Raw genomic sequence first — 19779 nt, forward strand, 5'->3', positions numbered from 1 at the left:
CAACAACACGAGTTAGCTAAGAGCGTTGTTGTGTGTAATGGAGCTAGTGCCTGGGACCCAGAGAAAACTAACGGCTGCTCAAGTGCTGCTGCTGCTACTGCTGTGTCTAAAGAAATGCTGATGGCGGCTTTCTGTCAGTGCTAACCCAAGCTGTGCCGAGCCGAGCCGAGCTAGGATGTGCAGTGCTGCCCAGCGCCCACCGGTGAGGGCCTGGACAGAGGGAGGTGCTCTGTGTGGTTTAAAGCCTTAAGTTTCTCTTTGAGGATGCCGAGACATAGTTTTTTGTTTCTTCTTCTTCTTCTTTTTTAATATTTTTCATGAGTGCTATTGTAAAAGGGCTTCAGCCACTTGACAACATATAACTCAATATACACTGGAAAAGGGGGGGGAAAAGATGCTTTAAATCATAAAAATAAAAGAACCAAAAAAAAAAAAAAAAAAAAAAGCCATTTCACTTTTCATTTTCCTCTCGCACACATGTAGAGAAATACACACAACATTCACAACGTGACAAATTTCCTCTCTTCTGAAAAATAAAAACACTTCTGTACACATAGTAGTAATAATATTATTAATAATAATAATAGTAATAATGTTTATAACAATAACAACAGCAAGAACAATAATACCGCTTGTGGCTCTGTTGATTTTTTTGTCATCTTTTCCTTTCTCATTTTGCTTCATTCTACAAGTCACATCCCTCGTCTATTTTATACGTCCAAAAGAAGTTCAAAAGGCAGACTCAAGTTAATAGAAAAGTACTAGAGTGGAGAGGGGAGCATTCGGTGACCCCCCCAGCCTCACCCTCAGCCGAACCTCTCCCTCACCAGCATCATAAGTTTCTTTTTGCCCTTGTAGATCTGTTTCAGGTTGTCTATGAACTGGGTGAACTGAATGTGTCCGTCGTGAGCCATCATGAATGTCTCCCGGGCCTTGCCCAGGAACTCTATGAACTCGCTGTAGTGGCGCGGGCTGATGTGTGTGAGCCGCGAGTGTGTGGTGTTGATGTACGCCCCGATGGTTGCGTCCAGCAGCTGCCTGAGCGGCGCCTTGTCCAGGGACATTAGCTTCCCAGAGTTCCTGCGGCTGTGCAGCGCCGACACCAAGCCCGGCGTGGTCAGCGTGCACCGCCGCAAAATGTCCGAGAGCACGGTGGCGCACTTCACGCTCTTGACCACCAGGGGGATGACGGCGGCGAGCTCGTTCTTGCCCAACGAGTGGCTGAGCGCGCAGGCCCAGAGCACGTCGTTGATGGCCGGGTGCGTGTCCTGGTTGTAACTGAGGTTCAGGTGGGCCATGGCTAACGTCGCCAGCTTGTACGCCCGCATCGGGTAGCCGCGGTGCTCCATGTAGCGCGCTATAGTGAACAGCTGCGTGTAGCTCATCCCCGTCGCCGCCGCGTCCAGTACAATCTGGTAGGCTGTCTCGAAGGCAATATGGTCCTTTTCACAGAGTGTAAGAGCTGAGAGGGCGCAGTTCTGGGGGTCCTTCATGGCACATTGCAGGGCGAGGGTGCGGGCGGACGACGCCAGGTTCTCCTGCTGGTGGCAGTCCAGGTGGAGGCGTACGATGGTGCTGTTGGACATGACAGTGGTGGCCACGATACTGGTGGCTTCTGTGGGGGTGAAGAGGGTGAACCAGCTCTGCATGATGCTGTCCAGTGCGTACACACCTGGCAGACATAAACGGGACAGAGTGAGGAGAAAATGGGGAGAAGAAGCGATTAGATCGAGCGCGTCTTGAAAGAATCAAACAGAAAGATTCGGGTGGCCAGGCACACTCACCCACTTCGGTGGCACACGTGACTAACCAGCGCACCATCTCTCTCCTCCTCCAGTTTAATGTGGACAGAGTTATTCTCATCACCTGAGGAAGATGGAAGAGAAAAGGAGGACTGACAGGTGAGTTGTAGAGGAAACACTTTGAAACAACATTAAACTTGGAACGTCTACGGTATGGTTGAATGACTGTGAGGGCACAGATTGTATTACATTTTCAACAATCATTACACAGGGACTCATTTTTCCGTGGTTGACTTGTCATCATAGATACTAAAAACCCTTCTCTCCGTTTCACTTCACGTTTGTATCTCGTAACTGGCTGAGGGACACTATGAGGATGACAGACCCTCAAGCAAACCATCGAAGTAAATACTTATATTATAGGTATGGGGACATTACAAGGAATGTAGTCCAGGATTGGTTTCCTACAGCACTACAGGCTTGCTCGATGTCAAGGACGTTCTGTGTAAAATCCAAATACCAACAATCACCCGTTACAAAAAGCACAATCAAAATAAAGAACGACTGCAATTCAAATGACAGGAAAAAAGTCGGCTTCAACCCTTTTTCCAACACTCGTACATTTTCAGAAAGCGAAAGGATACACAGTGTTGCATCTGTAATGGTATAAGGCGGACATCTCATGGGAGCCTTGAGGCCTGGTGATCGCGCCGCATGTTCGAGATAACGGTCACAACAACTGCACCCCGTGGTGAACATACGGTTCCCTTACGATGTTCCCACATTCCAAGACGATGACGCCACCACAAGCTTTTAAAATGTCATGAACACCAGAATAAAGTCCTTCCGTGGACCCCACAGATCTCAAACATAGCGAATCATTATGGGAACGTGTGCAGTAGATTTCGTCCTCAAAAGCTGTAAACTTTCCTTGTACAAAAATGATCAAATATCTATAAATTCAAGAAAGTCAAAGGACCTTCATAGCTCTTTCTAAGAGCAACAGTAGCCTCATAGGGACCTGATTTGAGTAAAATATCACTTACACGCATACATAACAAAGGGATGCTATGGAAGTTTGTCTGGTTTTCAGTCTCCAGACTAAAATTAGCCCGGCCTGCTGTACACACGCAAATTCACAACCTGCCCTGAAAGCCTCCTAAAAAGGTGCCAACCAATATACGGCTGCACCCGTTTCGACGAACAACGTGGGCGTGTGTTCCCGTACCTGCAGTCCCAGCTCCAGAGAGACTTTGAGAAGCGTGATGTCAGGCAGGCTGTCCATCAGAGTGGCGATCTTGAACGCATCTTGTGCCAGTTTGAAGATATGAGACGAGGAGTGAATGTTTTTCTGGATGGACTCCAGGACTGTCTCCAGCTTGCGACTGTCACCTAGAAGGGATTCGAACAGAAGGAACGCTTCAGACGGTTGCTGATACTCATCTGAGAGCCTTCACTAACACAGAGTAAGTTAGCAGCGTGGGGCTGTTTTTTTTTTTGTTTACTGTGTGCAATATGCGTTTGGTTCCTGTGTGTGTTTGCGAATATCTCCGCACCTTTGGCAGCGGTGAGCATGGTGGAGGCCAGCTCACACTGCTGAGACTCTATGTGGCTCAGGGTGAACCAGCGCGGGTAGCGGTTGGGCACCACGGACACGATGTGGTGGGGCCGTGACAGGTCACCGGACGAGGCCGTCGACTCCAACACCGGCAACCTGACGGAGAGACAAGACACGGAAAATTAGATTCACGCGAGGCTCACTTTTAAATGAGCATTCAGCAGAGCATGAAAAAGAATAACGTTGGCAAAGGAAAGACAGAGTGCCAGAGAAATAGAGTGAATGATAATCAGAGAGACACCAAAGGTCCACGAATCATCAAATCAGACAGACAGAAACACTGTACAGACAGAGAAAGTCTTCATTATGACGGTCTGAAAGTGACTTCAAAATGAAAATGGCTTTAGTGATCACAGGGGGATTACAGTTCGCCTATTCCTGCAATTTACTTCCAGCCTAGTATCTAATCACCTAGAAACCAAGGTATAATTAGTATTTTCTTCACTCTAATTGGTCATAATGAAGTCAGAGCCGTGCAACACCTGCTAGTGGATGAAGGGGCTCCACTAGTTTCTCTCTCTGTCTCTCTCATTATAATAATACCGACTGGGCCAAGTCTTCGCCAGCACCACCACCGTTACCACTGTGGCCGGCTCATCTCCTATTCTGCTTCACTTCTCTTCCCTCCGCTCCCACCTCAGTTTCAAAGGTCTTCTTTCCTTCAGAAGACAGCACAACCTGGCCTTCTCTCAGCCAATCACAAAGCTAATTGAGTCCATGGGGAAATTAAGGAATTCACCTTCCAGCCCCGTAAGGCTGGACACACATCAAACAAATACCGACACACATGAATGAAGAGTGCCAGCACACAAACACACACACACAAGCTCAGATAGAGACCCACACACACACACACACACACACACACACCTGCCCTTTTTGAAAACACATCAAAGCAGCCCGGTAAAAGCAATGTGATGCTAAATGCCAGTTTCAATTTCAGAGCAAAGAGCATGTGATATTGTTGCCACCCGAGTGAAGGCATGCGCGGAAAAACAGCCTCTTCTTCACTCGCATATGCCCGAGAGGGCACACACGGGGCTCGGAGCGAGAGAGAGAGAGAGGGAGGGAGGGGAGGGCAACAGAAACCCGGTCGTGATGCGCGCGAGTGCAAACACTGACACTGACGGTGTAAAACGGAGGTGTTTGGAAGCCGAGGCAACAGCCGGGTTCATTCCACAAACATCTAAAGAGCTGCTAAAAGCTTCCATCACACTGGGGCCTTCTGGAAGATTCCTGGTGTGTAGCAAAGCAAAAAAAAAAGAAAAAGAAAAGTTCCCTGGGTAAAGATGGAGGCCTCATCAACATTCCTGTCTTTGTTTGGTTTTCACTGGAGAGCCAGAGGCCTCCGTTGGATCGGAGCTTGAGAGGCCTCGGTTACTGAAAAATAACCTCCTCTAAACGTTGGGGAGGAAAATCCATACTGGGCTATTGTTCCATGAGAAACAAGCAATATATATATATATATATATATATATATAAAAATGGTATGAAAGAAATCGTGATGGGCCGCTCTGAAGCATTCATTTTAAGCACAAGTACAGTACATCGTGCTATGGGTGCATTCCCATTGAGTAAGCTTGTAAACTACAGCAAAATGGTGAACGCCGGTTATAAACATGATCATCTTCTCCAAGCAATAACACTATACAAACTCTCAACTCCATGACAAGTGTGCCTAAAACATCAAATTAAACTTGTGTGTCTTCACAGCACTGCCATGCCTGGGTATTAGCAATGCTATATGAAACACTAACAGCGAGCTGGAAGAGGCAATCGATCCCTTTGCGAGGCATTAAGGGCGTATGGGGGGGGGGGGGGGGGGGGCAGCTCTGATGTCAAACGGGTCCTGTGGCGCTGTAGCACCCTGTCACGTCTGAACGCAGCACGGCAGTGCTCATCGTACCAGAAATACTCAAAGGTGACGATGTGGAGGGAGTCCGCAGGGGACCATGGAAGTGAAAAGCGAAGGACGAAAGAACGAGACGTTGATAAAAAGCAGTCGAGCCAGATTTTACCTAAATCCTGAGGCCCTTGGGGAGCTCTGGTCAGCATCACCACGACAACTGACCTCTCTACCTCATGCTCCTTTCCCCCTCTGACTGTAAACACGCTTCACTTCTACAATCCATCAAGCCCACATCTATCAGCCAAGTGTCACATCCGCTGGAATACCTCCACTGTAAACACAAGCCCAAAGTTGAAAACCCTTCATAACGCCTGACAGCAGGGATCAAGTCCCGCATAACCCAAAACGTGACCCCTCATTTTAGTTCACCCCTCTTTAGTGCATTGGATGCTTGAAATGACATCTGCTTCGGATGAAGCATTGTTTTCTACACAGCAAATCAGGAAGTCTGACATCTTTGAGATTTTCACCTGACAGTGGGGACTTCCTGATTTGCTGTGTAGAAAACATATATTATTATTATTATTTAATTTTTTGTAGAAATCCAGATTCTGATGATATTACTCCAACTTAACCAATTATTATCATTATTATTATTATTAGAAGTAGTATCACTAGTATCATCATTCAAATGATCATCATCTGTGTGTGTTTGTGTTACAGTATGTGTCGAAGTACACTCAAGCTCAGTACTTGGGGAACAGTTTTGAGGTACTCGCACTTGAGTTGCTTGAGTATTTCTACTTTTTGCTACAACTTCATTATGTAAAACTCCATTTCAGAGGGAAACTATGGTATACTTTTTTCAACCATTTCATCTGTTTGCCAGCAATAGTTACTGGTTCTATTCACAGAGCTTCATCAGTTTATAAAATATGAGACTACCCAAGACTATGTGTAGCATTTAGCTTCCCCTCAACCAGATGCTGCTAAAATGCTGCTTACATGTTAAGCATCAGTAATGATACATCAATAATAGAATAATTGAATACAGGGTTTTTACTTGTAATGGAGTATTTTTTATAGTGTTGTACGGCAACTCTAACTTTGGAAAATAATTAAAATACGGACTCCACTACTGCAACAACGGATTCCCTGCATTTTAATAAGTATTTTCAAATAATAAAATTTGCATAATGAAAATATTCAAAAAAGTATTATATTATACTTATTATACTTATACGTTCAGGAGGTACCAGACCTGTGTAGCGCTACACAGGTTAGCCTAACATATAGAAAAGGACATGTCATGACTTGTATTACTTTATCCCCAGACTAGTTACAATATACATCGCTGTACATTCAAAGATTATGGATTAAGCCGACGATCAAAGGTTGTGGAATACAGCGAGGGTTTAGATTCATTAGCATTGGAAGACTCGTATCTCATATGGAAATCTCATATGAAAACAGACGGCAGGGATTTGCCTCTTTGGCTTCTAAAGAGTTGCAATGAGGACAGTCTCTGGAGAGGCAGCGAGTTTCTTCTTCTTCTTCGTCTCCTTCTTCTTCTGTGGCTGCAGTCAAATTCTGGGCAGCGCGTGAACCAGTAGGCAGCTCCTCTGTTTTTGTGTTGGCCACTCACACCAAGACCATCTCACAGCATATGCTGCTCTCACACGCTTTAATTAACTACGTGCACAAACACACACATACACACACTTTAAAATACTGGATATGCATTCGTGTATGGAGGCCGTCTGACTTCCTCGTGTTAAAGAAGAAAAAAGCTGGTTTGAGAGCAACTGCGAAGGAGAAGACAAACAGAGAAAGCAAGTCGAACAGTGTGTGTGTGTGTGTGTGTGTGTGTGTGTGTGTGTGTGTGTGTAAATGAGAGAGAGAGTCTCTCTCCTTGTATCAATGATAGTGTTATAATGGGTCCATTAAAATAGCCCTGGTTCCTTTACCTCCTCCTCTATATTTAACTGTCCGCCGTCCCGTGGGAGCGGAGAGGTATATGCTATCATATTACACTACGCTACATTACACACATTCATTATGTGCTGAGTAGACACCCCTGGCTCCCAGGAGCACCCATAAGTGGCCATATTATTCTAAATCGCCGGTTTCACACCACAGGAGTGAGGATGGAGGAGGCGAGGGGAGGAAATGGGGAAGGTGAAGGGAAGTAGCGAGTGACTGACTCAGGGAAAACAGGTTTGGGACTTCGGTTTAGAGGCAAGTGGGGCGGGGGGGGGGGGGCACCCAGCGGTTGGACGCGCAACCTTGAAACCACACAGAAAGCCAACCGTGATGTTTTGGGTTATTTTAACTCCTGACGCCTTCAAACTGGTTAACTGCAGGAAAGTGTGAATGATGCGTTTGTTGTCCTTTTGTTCCACATTTGTCCGACTGTGACACGCGATGGTACGAGCCAGAAAAGAAGAAGACAAAAAAAAACGCACTTATCATTCATTCACTAATCATTTGCCAGTTTCTCAGCGATGCACTCTATGCTTTGTAGAAACACAACAAACATCTTTCCCACACTGCCCTCTCCCTGTTGGCCCTGTGCGTGCGTGTGTGTGTGCTTCTTCCTCATTACAGCCACACTAATTACACTCTCATTAATGTAATTAATATTCACTGATCCAGCTCCCACTAGTCACAACATCAAAACACAGCAGCGCAGACTGATTAACACACATACACATGTACACATTGTCCACAGATGAATACAAGCAGGAGCTTAATATAGAGAGATCACATGGAAAACGCACAGTCAGACCCACAAACGGGGCAGACCCCCCCAAGTTAAAAGTCAGATGATCACAATAATGTTGAGGTTTTAGTCTTTGCTTTATGAAGTAAACCATGTTTAAGAGTTTTCCGTGGTCGTTTTTTAAAAAATGGGAGGGTTTGCTTAATCCCAAGATCCGCGTTTCAATCTTCAAATGAAAATCAATAAATAGTGATTTGCAAGGTTTTGACAGGATGACAGCAACACACACTCACACACAGGTGCGCACACACACTTAGGACCTACCGCATGGCTCTCAGTGCAATTTTGTACGCCAGTTCAGCGTCGTGAGGTAGGAGAGAGGTGAAGAGATATCGGGCGAAGGTGTGCATGGGAACACTCTCTCTGTGGACGATCTCTCCAAGGCCAGAGTACGGACCAGCTGCTCCAGAAAGAAAGAAAACACAGAAAAAAAAGGGGGGGGGGGGGTTAATGACGGAACAAAGAGGTGGAAGAAATTCACTAATTCACAATTATCTGTCTCCTCGGGTCAATTCATGTTATGGTATTGTATTAAGGTTTATGGTATATATACAGTATAACAGACAACAAAGAATAAGTGAATTGTTATTTTGTATAAGGAGTCACTTATCCCTCCTAGCCAGGAAGCGACAAAGCCACGCGGCATTAAGACAAAGTGTGACGTCAAAAAAACATATGGTCCTGTGAGTGCAGACTGCACCTCCCCCCCCCCCCCCCCCTCCTCCCATCTCTTCCTGCACTTCCCCTCGTCTCTGGTGGGTTATTTTAAACCCCAACAGGCTCCTAAGCCACAGACCACATCACACAGTGGCGCGGCTGCAGCCTCCAGGGGCCCGCAGAGGCCTCAGAGCCTGGTGCTCTATTAGGGACGGAGCCAGAGGTGGGTGGTCGCGCCGGGGCCGAGCCAGGGCTGGGGTTAGGGTGGGGACTGGCGTGGCGTTTGACTGGGCCAAGCCCCTTCAGGATGTGCCCCCTCCCCCCTCCCTCCCCCCTTTCCCACAACCAAACCTCACTCTGCTCCAGCCCCAGTCCTGTAAATGTACACACTGCTGTGTGTGCACGCATGTGTGTGCTGACACAATACCCCTGGTGTTACTGTGTAAAGAGCTCATTTTGGTCTGGCCCAGGGCAGCTCAGCCTCTATTTGCACCACAAAATGAAAGGATAATAAATAGTGAGACAGAGTCCGATGTGTTTTTTCCTGTTTTAGCAAGAATGTGTAGGCCCCTGTGCGTGGGAGGGAGAGAAAAGAAAGACAGAGGAGGGGTGTCTCTGTGTGTCCGTATGTGTGGAGACTGCTGGGAGATGTAAATGAAATAAAAGGGACAGTGACAGTGAAATATCATCTGTTAGCTCCCTCACCCTCTAGCAGAAAGACGGCCTGTTTACGGAAGATTTTGACCAGGGAGTCGTCCAGTTCCACTTCCTGCAGCTTGGCCAATAGCTGCTCTTCGTTGCGACACACCTTCTCTTGAGCATACAGCCCGTCGGGCATCACCCGCTGCTGGCCCAAGCCAATCAGAGCCGTCTCCACCGCCAGCGCCACGTACGATTCGCCGTCCCCCAACAATCGCTGCACGGGCATTCGCTGGAGCTCCGCTCGGCTTATAACGCTGGAGCAGTCTGTGGAGGGGAGAGAGAGGAAAGTTAGACAGCTGAAACAGGGTTGGCATGTAGTGGTAGCCAAATGTCTGTGTTATTCTCTGAGGTTTTGCACACGAGATGAGTCCGTCCCGTATGGAAAACCACTGTGTCAGTCACATAGCAGAGGTCTGAACCCAGCGACCATCCAAAATAAAGACAAACGCCTCAGGAGCATTCCTCTGTTCAACTCTCTACCTCAGAGGAGAGGGCTATTTCTGTGAGCAGGGGAGGCAACCAGGGACAGAGCGATCGCGGCGCGTAGGAGAGGAGAATTGAAGAAAAAAAAAATAGAGGAGGCATGATAAGAGACTGAAGGTGAATCTGCACTTAAACTATGCTTTCATTTGCATTCTAATGCAAGAAGAGAAATATGAAAGACCTGAAAAATCCGTCTCATTATGCAGCTACATAGACTAAAAATGACTCAATTGTAGTCTACAGGGCCGGGACACGAGTATGAATCTTGCATGTTGTCATCGCATATTAAAAATCAACCCCTGTTGATATACAGCATGTTGAAAAATTATGTATAAATATACAAATGTTCATGTACTTTGTCTGTCATGATTATAGCCCTGTTCATTTTGTATAACGCCATACTTTAAGTATTGCTTTCTGTGTGGTGGTTAGGTTGCCCTTGTATGTTATTATACAGCACATGTCACATATATATCGTACACAAAATCATATAGTACAATGTGGTAATAAGGAAGCCCAGACAAAACATACAGCAGGATCATGTATGGCTTTGTGTTCGCTCAGAACGTATCGTTTCATGTGCTGCCATAAAACCAGAGCCATGTTCAAGTACATGTGTAAATGTGTCATGTAAAGGCATCAGCACCTGAGAGGTCTAAGCAGGTGTTGGAGCCCTCATCTCCCCCTCGTCCCGACTCTGTCAGGGTGCTGAAGAGGGTACCGATGGGATCCAGGGGGTGTCCCACCCAGCCCTCCATGTTGGTTATGGAGGTATGGCCTTTATGGAGCAACTCTGAGACAAGACAGAGCAGATAAAGACACAGTTAAGACACATATCGATGTCCTTCACCACACACACAATAACCAGACCTATATCAAATGAAATGATAAGGAATGAAAAAAGTAAATGAAAAAAGGAAAGGATAGAGGTCATTTCAATGAGAAATTTCTCCTTCTCTCTTCTGTCCATGCTTTTATTTATTTTATTTGATGTATGGGACAGATGAAGGATGGTGGTGTTTGTATGTACAATAAGTGAGGTTTGCTTGCCAATTTGAATTCTGACAGCAACAACAAAAAAAAAACTAGCTTCACCTTTCTTGTGTCGTCGGAAGTGCTCCAGCTGCCTCTGCTGTTGCCGCCGTAATGTGTTCACCACTGCGATGGCCAGTCGGAGGGCCTCTCTCGGGTACCCGTGCGAGCGCAGGGCGTCCACCCTGGCACAGGCCGTTGGGACGTGTTCTGAGAGAAAGACTGATTTTAACTCAAATATTATCCCACTGGCTTCCGTACATTCTCGGTCCAGCTTATTGCGTGTGTAAATATATGACAGGTGTGCTCACGTACACCTACATGTGCGTGGACTCACCGTGCCACAAGGGCCAGCCGCGCGTGTCGAAGAGGGAGCCATCCTGGTTGTCATGATAACAGTAGTTGGCATAGAGGTCACTGGCGATAATGTGCTGGAGGTGTCGGTCCTGCCAGTGCAGGTCACAGGCCTCAATGGCCCGTGTGAACACAGTCCTGTGGGGGCGCATCTCTGCAGCGGAGGAGGAAGAAGAAGAAGTGAGGAGGTGTGAGAAGGTTCGATTAGACCACCTTCACATGGTGAGAAAAAGGCAGGTATGGCCCACATGCATGGTCGTTTGGTCGCTTTTTATTCTTAAATCTCCGAGCATTTTAACATCTATTAATAATATGCCACTTAGCATAATTACTATAAACAAACATAACCATCAGCGACAAGATTGGCAGCCTGTACCGGCTTCTACACTGTAGTTAAGCTGCTGGTGGCGTTTTCTGCTCAACTGCCCGAAAGCTTTGACAGTGAACGGGCTGAATGATAAAAAAAAAACATCACCTCCAACAGGCTGATCAGGTTTAGTGAAGCAAAACAAAAAACCGATGCGTTCATCCCAAGCCTGACGTCTGGGATGAACAGTGATGTTCCACTTCTAATGTTTACATGTCTACATGCAATGTAGCACCTCTCCCCCCCCCCGAGACAGGTTACAAAGTAAATATGTTGTTGACAGACGTACAAAACTTGTCAATCTCTGACCTTGGTTGCCATGGGCACCCTGAGGCAGTGAGTGGGTGAGGTTGGGCAGCTCGTTGCCGTGGTTACCGTCCTCCCAGGGGCAGACGTCCACGCTGTTCCATCTGCGCAGCTGGCGCAGCCACGAGGACTTCTGCTCCGCTTTGCAGTGGGGGTTCAGTACGATGCACATCCACAGGGCACCTGGACACCCACACAAACGTAAACACACACACACACAGACTTGAGTCAGCTGCCCTACTTCCCGGTGTGCGACAGTGACGTCAGCAATAAGTATTACAATGCAGGCAGGTGTGTATTTTGAGGTTAAAAAACAACAACAACTAAATACAGTTATCCAGCAGAACAGAACGCTGGAGGCTGTTTTTCAAAGATGTGCAGCATTCGTAACATTGTTTCTTTTTCTTTCAGTGCACATTTTGTACGCCGCCGCCATCTTGCACTGGAATACAAAAAGTCTGCGAAAACAGAGAACTTAACTAGTCCCGAGGCAGCGCCGACTGCACACACATCATTTTGGAGTAAATTGGAACAAACAGAATATGAAAAGTGGCTATGTCTCTGGGGATGCAAGCACATTCAGGGATTTTACTCTCAAGACTGCTGGAGATATGTACACTCTTCAGTGTGTGTGTGTGTGTATCGGTGAGTGTGTGTATCGGTGAGTGTGTGTGGGTGTGTGTGTGTGTGTGTGTGTTGGGCGTATGCAAGTGTGCAGAGGCAGAGAGAGTTTTTGGGGGGGAAGGACGAAGACAAGGACAGAGACATAACATGAAGAGAGAAAAAGAATACAAAAGAACAGAGGGAGAGCAGACAAAAAAGGAAAGTAGAAAATGAAATGGGAGCGGAGATGATTTGGACGAGGAGACATGGGTGAGGACAAGTGAATGAGGCCCGGCTTTGTGTCTGGTGGAGAGCAGTAGCTGCTGCTCAAAGAGGAGAAAGACAAAAGAGGGGGAGAGGGAGAGAGAGAGAGACAGAGAGAGAGCGGCGCCGAGAGGCAGCATTCACCACACATCAGGGGGAGTGATAAGGACTTGGGAAGAAGGGTTTTGAAGTGTGGACTTCAAAGAGACTGTACACACACACACACACACACACTTCCAAAAATACGTGGGATTGAAACAGATGAGATCACTGCGCTGTCCTCACAAAGTGCAGAACAAGACCAAAGGGAGGAAAAGGAACATCATCATCAACAGCAGCAGCAGCAGCAGCAGCAGCAGCAGCAAAAGCTAAAGCAGAAGCATCAACATCAACTAAGACATTAGAGGGAAACAACAAAGACGGGAGACAAACACAACTGCCGTCCTGGTGACGGGCTTGTTGGGGTTGTTTTTTTTCGCGAGGAAGTGTTTTGCTGTAGGTGCAGCACATCTGTCAGAAGAGCTGCACTCTATGTCAAGCCAAGCGACGGCGTGGCGAGCAGCACTCTGTCACATCAACTAAATACGCAATGTGAAGTGTTTCAAAACATTACGGAGGTCATTATATTCGGGGTTGTGATGAGGCGCGATGTGCTGCATTAAACGGCTTGTAATTCACAAAGACACTCTCGCTGAGCTGCCAAAAGCTGCATTCACAGGGAGAGACTGGGCTGTCAGTGTGTGTGTGTGTGTGTGAGTGTGAGTGTGTCTATGTGGGCTGTCTTGGACACAAAGGACAAATAAACAAACAGGGGGGAGAAAAAAAATATGAGTGTGTGTGTGTGTGTGTGTGTGCCTTTGTCTCAACGTCTGGGTTCGATCGCCAACCTTGCTAAATCTGTCCGTGCCTGTGCATACTGGGGAAGAGGTGTCTGCGTGCACATTTGTAGGACAGCCATAGTGTGTGTGTGTGTGTGTGTGTGTGTGTGTGTGTGTGTGTGTGTGTGTGTGTGTGTGTGTGTGTGTGGTGTGTTCCCCCTCCCCCCTCCTCACCTAGCTCGTCCCAGAGCTGTCTGTACTTGTCGGTCATGGTGGTGCCCTGCTGTCTCCACAGCGCCAGCCGAGGGTCGGCCATGAACTGTTCTGTGATCAGTGTTAACATCCTCGCTCCGTTGGAGTCACGCATCTTCAGCATCTCCCTCACCTGCAGGAGGAGACAGGGAGGACGGTTACGTACACACCCGCGAACACACACACACACACGTAGTTTGCACAAACAAAGCGCTATGAACACACAGACGCACACGGCAGTGACACAAACATTAAAGAGCGCTCACACAACTTAGGGACATATAGAACTGCGTCGGACGACACACAAAATAAATGACAGATACAAAAGCAAACACACTCAGGAAAATGTCCACGAGGAAGACGACATCGAGTGAGCGCCACGCAAATTCATGCAGCGCTTTTAAGCTTTTGTCCGCGCTCATTAACATGTGTAGCTTTTTTAGATATTGATAGTTATTGATTTCAAATTCCTTATTAGTTTAGTATATAGTGTACACTATCTTTTGCTGTCTTGTGTGTGTGTCATCTGCTGATCTGGGTGGTGAGCTGGTGCAAACAATTGTCTTTAGAGGGATGAATGAAGTAGAATTGAAATGATTCAAATCCTGGTCATGTGCATCCACATTTCCTGAACCTGTATCCACTTGCTACGGTAATGTCTGTTTCACAGTTACAGGAGATAAATCACAGAGTCAGTGCTCCAGACTGGGCAGCAGTCTGTTTGTTATTTACAGAGCGCTGTCTGACATTTAACTTCCATGGTCGAATCAAGCTTGCCTGTAAGTGGTACACAAGCTACATTGTACTTTCAGGCAAAATATTTTCAGTATTTATTATTCTTTTGAAACACAAATCCAGAAATGATTCAGCATTTACTGTTGATATTAAAAAAACAACAACAATAAAAAGACAAAGAATACAAAAATCTGATTTTAAAAAGACTGCTTTCTTCCTCTCCTAACCAGCAGCTTACTTTCTTTAACTGGGAGATTTTTTCTGAGCTCTCCTAATCGCAGCAGGGACTTGTTTATTGTAAACTACGGTGGTCAGCATCTTCCAGCAGCAGGAATAACACAACCACTCTTGGGTGCGTTGGGGATATAAAAATCCAAGAAAACTTTATTTAAACTGCTCTGCTACTCTTTTAAGTTTGGCGTAGAAGTACTTCCTGGTAGAAGTTATGTGCGTTTCGTGTCTTTTGGGGAAAGAGGATTGGCAGCATCGATTTAACAAAACCACACCAGGAAAACGACACAGGAGCACATATGCAGTAGGTGTGTGTTTAGCGTTTTGAGGGCAGCTCGTGGCGCGTGTGCGTGACTCTCGACGTGGGTGTGCGCGTATGTGTCCGTCAGTGGGTGTGTGAGCTGAAAAGGGCATCAAAGAGCACGAAGCCGAGAGACTTCCTAAAAGCCGGGCAGGGTGGATGATAATGGCCTTGGCTTTGCAGTCTTTACATAGCGCGAAACATTAATGCTGGCCTCACTCTGCCACTGCAATACAGAGGGCAACACAGACATCTCCCATGTAAATCGTTTAATCGCGGCTACAGAGTAGTACAAAGAGCTAGCTTTCCCTCTTTCGCTCTCTTTATGCTACACTCCCTTTCTGCCATTAGCTCTAGCTAAGAGGCGGCCGGCCTTTTTTTTAATGTATGTGCCAATACATGCAAGTTGTTTTGTCTGGGACTACTTTGAACCGAGAAGGCCTCATTTCATAAGGGAATAGAAGAGAAGTGCACTAAAGAGAGGGAGGGCGTGTTTATCAGCAGGATGCAGGGGTGGGTGGGTGGGTGGGGGATCGTCTGCGTGCTCCAGTAGAACACCTGAAGGGAGGGAGGTGAGCGGCTTGTCCTGCGGCAGTCAGGGGGGGCCGGTATGTGATGCATGTGTGTCGATATGTTCTGTATGCGGGTGAATGAATGCTGCCGGCCTCCGAACCTTGCTGAAGAGCAGGTTGAGCTGCTTGCCCGAGCCGTGGTATCCTCCCTGCGACAGGAAGAGCTTGACTTGCTCCTGGACCTGCTCCTCATCCAGATGCCAGCAGTTCTCATCGTCCACGCTGGCTCCTGCTGTGGGGTCCGGGGCCCCTACACACACACACACACAGAGAAACATACAGATGTGTTATAGGTCTATTACGCCACTGTATTCCTGGTACAGAATGATGTATCAATATTATAGGCTCATGTGCAATGTATTATACAGATGCATAAGTCGTGTTAAAATTCACCACACTTAAAGGGTAGCGTATAATTAAGTCCAGCTTCAACCTTATACAATTTAGGCTCATTTTTACTTTAAGAAAAAGACCAACCCTTAACCCTTAATGGGTGAAGACGTGATCCTAAAGAATTTAACTCCTTTTTCTCACCCGTGAGAACTCAGACGCTTATTAATACAACAACACATGCAAATACACTGCCACTGTTGATGACAAAGTGATGCATAAAGTAGAACCGAAACATTTAATCGATTAGTCGATCAACAGAAATTGAATTCAATAAATCGTTTAATTGTTTGTGCCCTTTTTTTACAAGAAAAAAAGACAAACATTCTCTGATTTGATTCCAGATTCTCAAAAGTGAGGATTTGCAGATTTTGGTGGTAAACTGAATAGCTTTAGGTTCCTGACTGCTCGTCAGACAAAGCAAGCAACGTGAATACAGCAAATTGTGAATTCACTATTCTCTGACATTTTATGTGATTATTTGAGTAAAATAATTGTCAGTTTAATCTAGAATAGTCATTCGTTGCAGTTGCTTCGAAAACTTTGTAATCGAACGCTCCATATGTGTAATACCCAATCCGTGTTTACAAATCATATTTGTGTTTTTCAGCCTTTAGTGAACAATTCTTAACTATGGCAACGCAGATGGGAACAATTTAAGAAACCAACAGCAAAGCCTCTCAGTCAATTTGTCGCGAGAAAAAGGCTGCAATTGTAATTTAACATCAATATCCTTAATGCGGCACACTCTCATGTGCTCTGCCTTCCTCCATTAATACTATCCTGTTATTTTGCAGTGCTTTCAGGCCTTTTTCATGAAAGCAGCCCAGAGCGAAACTAAACAAATGATCCTTTACTCGTCATAGAAAGTGATATCGCGACGTGCCTTCAAACCTTTCAGTGAAACACGTTGAGCTGTTGTTTTAACATTTTGTTTTTGATACCACACTAGGAATAGTTTCTCACTGTAATACCTCAAAACTACTGTGACGTTTCCTAGAATGAACAATAAAATAAAGGATAAGTGAATAAGCGTATGCACCTGAAGGCGATCGAATAGGAGTAATTCTTTCAGATACTTTAATCCAAATGACACGTTTTAGTTTTACAGGATTATTGATGTAAGGGCAACAAATCAATAGGCTGTCAATTGAAAAAAGTAAAAAAAAACTCTTTAGTGATGAAGATCTCTCTCGTTCTCTGGGTTGCTCATTTTATTTCTGTCCTCCATTCCCAGAAGTTTCTATCTCTACTTTCTCTCCTCTTTCCAGCTCGCTTCTTTTCATCCTCGTCTCTCATTCTAACTAACAAACTAACAAACTACTTCGCCCGAACTTTCTCCATGCACGCCTCTATTTCGGACTGCCTTTCCTTCCCCCTTTTCCTTCTTTCATTCTCCTTTACATTAACACACTTCTTCATGCTTTCCTCTCCTGTTTTCCCTGGCTTCTTTCTCCCTGCGTTGTTTGCCCTTCAGTCTCTCCCTCTTTTATTGAGATAAGCGGCAAGCACAGTATCGATAACAAGAGATATGCACCTTTCTTCGTCTCTGTATCGCTCCCTCAGAGGTAAATAACAGGTCTATATGTGTTGATTAGCAGCACACAGTCTCTCCTTTACTGTCTGCATCTCACTAATGAGTAACATTGATCCTGCAACACTTTACCTTCATCGCGCAGTCAATACACGCAGGAGGCAGGGAAACACACACACACACACACCTGCATGATCATAAACATGCCCGCGACTTTCTCCACACTCACTGACACACACACACACACACACACACACACACACACACACACACACACTCTCTCTCTCACCGTGGACCTGGTTGATCTCCGAGTTCTGCGACAAGATCTCGTCGGCCAGTTTCTGCGCGGTAGGCAACACTTCGGTGTGGTGGACTGAAATCAGGTACTGGACGAACTTCTGCAGCTGGTCTCTGCTCATCTGGAACAGGGTTTCCGAGATGGGCAGGTGCAGTTTGACCTGCTCGGGCTTCCGTACTCTGTAAAGCGACAGCGCCACTACATGGGCGCAGTAGAAGATGTCTTTGTTGCCGCAGGTGCACGTTACTGCCGTGATCTTGCAGCGGTCGAAGCTGACGCTGACACTGCAAACGAGCTCCGGGGTCGAGGGTGTGGCGGGGTCTGTCACCGTGCCGCTGAGATGGAAACCTGAAAAAGTGAGGAAGAAAATGAATTTCCAAGAAATGTATTTTTAAAGAAATGTAGAACCTATGTAGAGGTATCTCCCCTCTTCCCTCATCTTCTCCTTCAGTCTTTACTTTAGTCAGTCAACTGAAGTTTAGACGTTCATTAAGGAAAACTTTGATGACAAAAATGCCAACATTTCTGTGGTTCCAGATTCCCAAATGCCTCTCAAATGTTCTTTATCTAATATGATTGTTAATTGAACATCTGGGCTCTGTGAACTGAAGAGAAAACAATCCTCAGATTAACCCTTAATGAAAATAACCGTTGGCTACTTAATTCCTTTGTTTTACTCATTTAGTACTGAACCAATACCGCCATTTCTAGTCATTAAGTTTCAAGCCGAGCAACTTTGATTGTTACTACAAGATAAGAGGTTCAACCAATCCTCATTAGGTAAGACAGAGACAAGATCAGGCATCCTTCGTCTCCAAAGGAGAAATTGGATGACTTGATCAACTCATTGGATGTGCCCTTTAGAAAACGACATTAGTAAATAAATCTCTTAAACAATGAATGCACATTAGGACGAATCAGAATCAGTTGGCCCCAGTCACCTGCCAAAAGGCCCCATGTTCTCTGATCACGAGAGCATGATCGGGACCAGCTGCAGACCGCTGTTACGACCCCCGACCCCCCGAGAGCCAATGAGCCTGATATCTAGATGCAGGAACTCAGATCGGGGGAATCCACTGCAAGAGGAACCGAGAAAGAGACGAGGAAGTGAGCGCGGCTGTTACAGTATGAATAATACAGCCTCTTGTTTGAATATAATGTTTGATCTTATCCTGACTGCGCTATCCAGAGGCGCGGCTGGTCATTATGCGAGGATGAATATGAATGAGCAGGGCGGGGTCCCCGGCAGTGGCCTAAAACACACACACACACACACACACGCATGAGCATATGAAAGAGGCCCACATGCATGCACACACTGAGCCGCCGCGTGAGATCATGCATTTATTAATAATGGGAGTGGTTAGGGGAGACAGAGAGCAGCTTATGAATGCATTAATGTGAGCAGGAGAGATCACTGGAATGCATGCGGACCAGGCAGAGACATACATCTCTTAAATACGTTTATCAAAGGGCTGAGCACACGCATCGCTGCGGTATCAAGCGCGTATTAACGCATATATCAAAGCGTCTTCTGGGCCTCTGAATTAGGTAAGAAGGGGAGGGGGAGGAGTTGAATATTTCATAGGATAGAGATGGAGATGGGGTGAGGGGTACACAATTGAGATGAACAGAGGTCAGGTCAAACCTCAGATGGTTAATAAGGGGAGCGCCAAGAATGCAGGCGAAAGATAAAGAGAGATGGAAGTAAACAGGGTCACAACCCTTGGCTATAGAATGGATACTAAAATAAAACAAGCAGGTTATAGGGGCCTCATATTTCTCCTCGGCAGTGTCCTTAAAGCAATAAAGACAGAGTCAGGGAACCCATTTAAACAGCCTCTACATCAGTTTGGACAAGTTCATGAATCCAAAAAGAGGTCCATTAG

The 19779-nt window shown here is 46.1% G+C and overlaps 1 protein-coding gene across 1 annotated transcript in view; it reads right to left on the reverse strand.

Annotated features, from left to right (window-relative positions):
• Nucleotides 1–806: 806 nt before the first annotated feature.
• LOC306696813 (zinc finger SWIM domain-containing protein 6-like) overlaps nucleotides 807–19779 on the reverse strand; it is a gene marked incomplete at both ends in the record, with an annotated part of 41860 nt that continues 22887 nt past the window's right edge. Inside the window, 13 exons of the mRNA XM_079160519.1 lie at nucleotides 807–1672; nucleotides 1785–1866; nucleotides 2971–3134; nucleotides 3299–3456; nucleotides 8256–8391; nucleotides 9354–9614; nucleotides 10480–10626; nucleotides 10929–11075; nucleotides 11203–11373; nucleotides 11896–12075; nucleotides 13812–13962; nucleotides 15770–15918; nucleotides 17882–18238. Coding sequence (XP_079016645.1) covers nucleotides 807–1672; nucleotides 1785–1866; nucleotides 2971–3134; nucleotides 3299–3456; nucleotides 8256–8391; nucleotides 9354–9614; nucleotides 10480–10626; nucleotides 10929–11075; nucleotides 11203–11373; nucleotides 11896–12075; nucleotides 13812–13962; nucleotides 15770–15918; nucleotides 17882–18238 — 2969 coding nt within the window. The remainder of the gene's footprint in view (nucleotides 1673–1784; nucleotides 1867–2970; nucleotides 3135–3298; nucleotides 3457–8255; nucleotides 8392–9353; nucleotides 9615–10479; nucleotides 10627–10928; nucleotides 11076–11202; nucleotides 11374–11895; nucleotides 12076–13811; nucleotides 13963–15769; nucleotides 15919–17881; nucleotides 18239–19779) is intronic.

This window comes from Pholis gunnellus (genome assembly GCF_910591455.1).
Source record: "Pholis gunnellus genome assembly, chromosome: 6".
Classification (NCBI taxonomy): domain Eukaryota; kingdom Metazoa; phylum Chordata; class Actinopteri; order Perciformes; family Pholidae; genus Pholis; species Pholis gunnellus.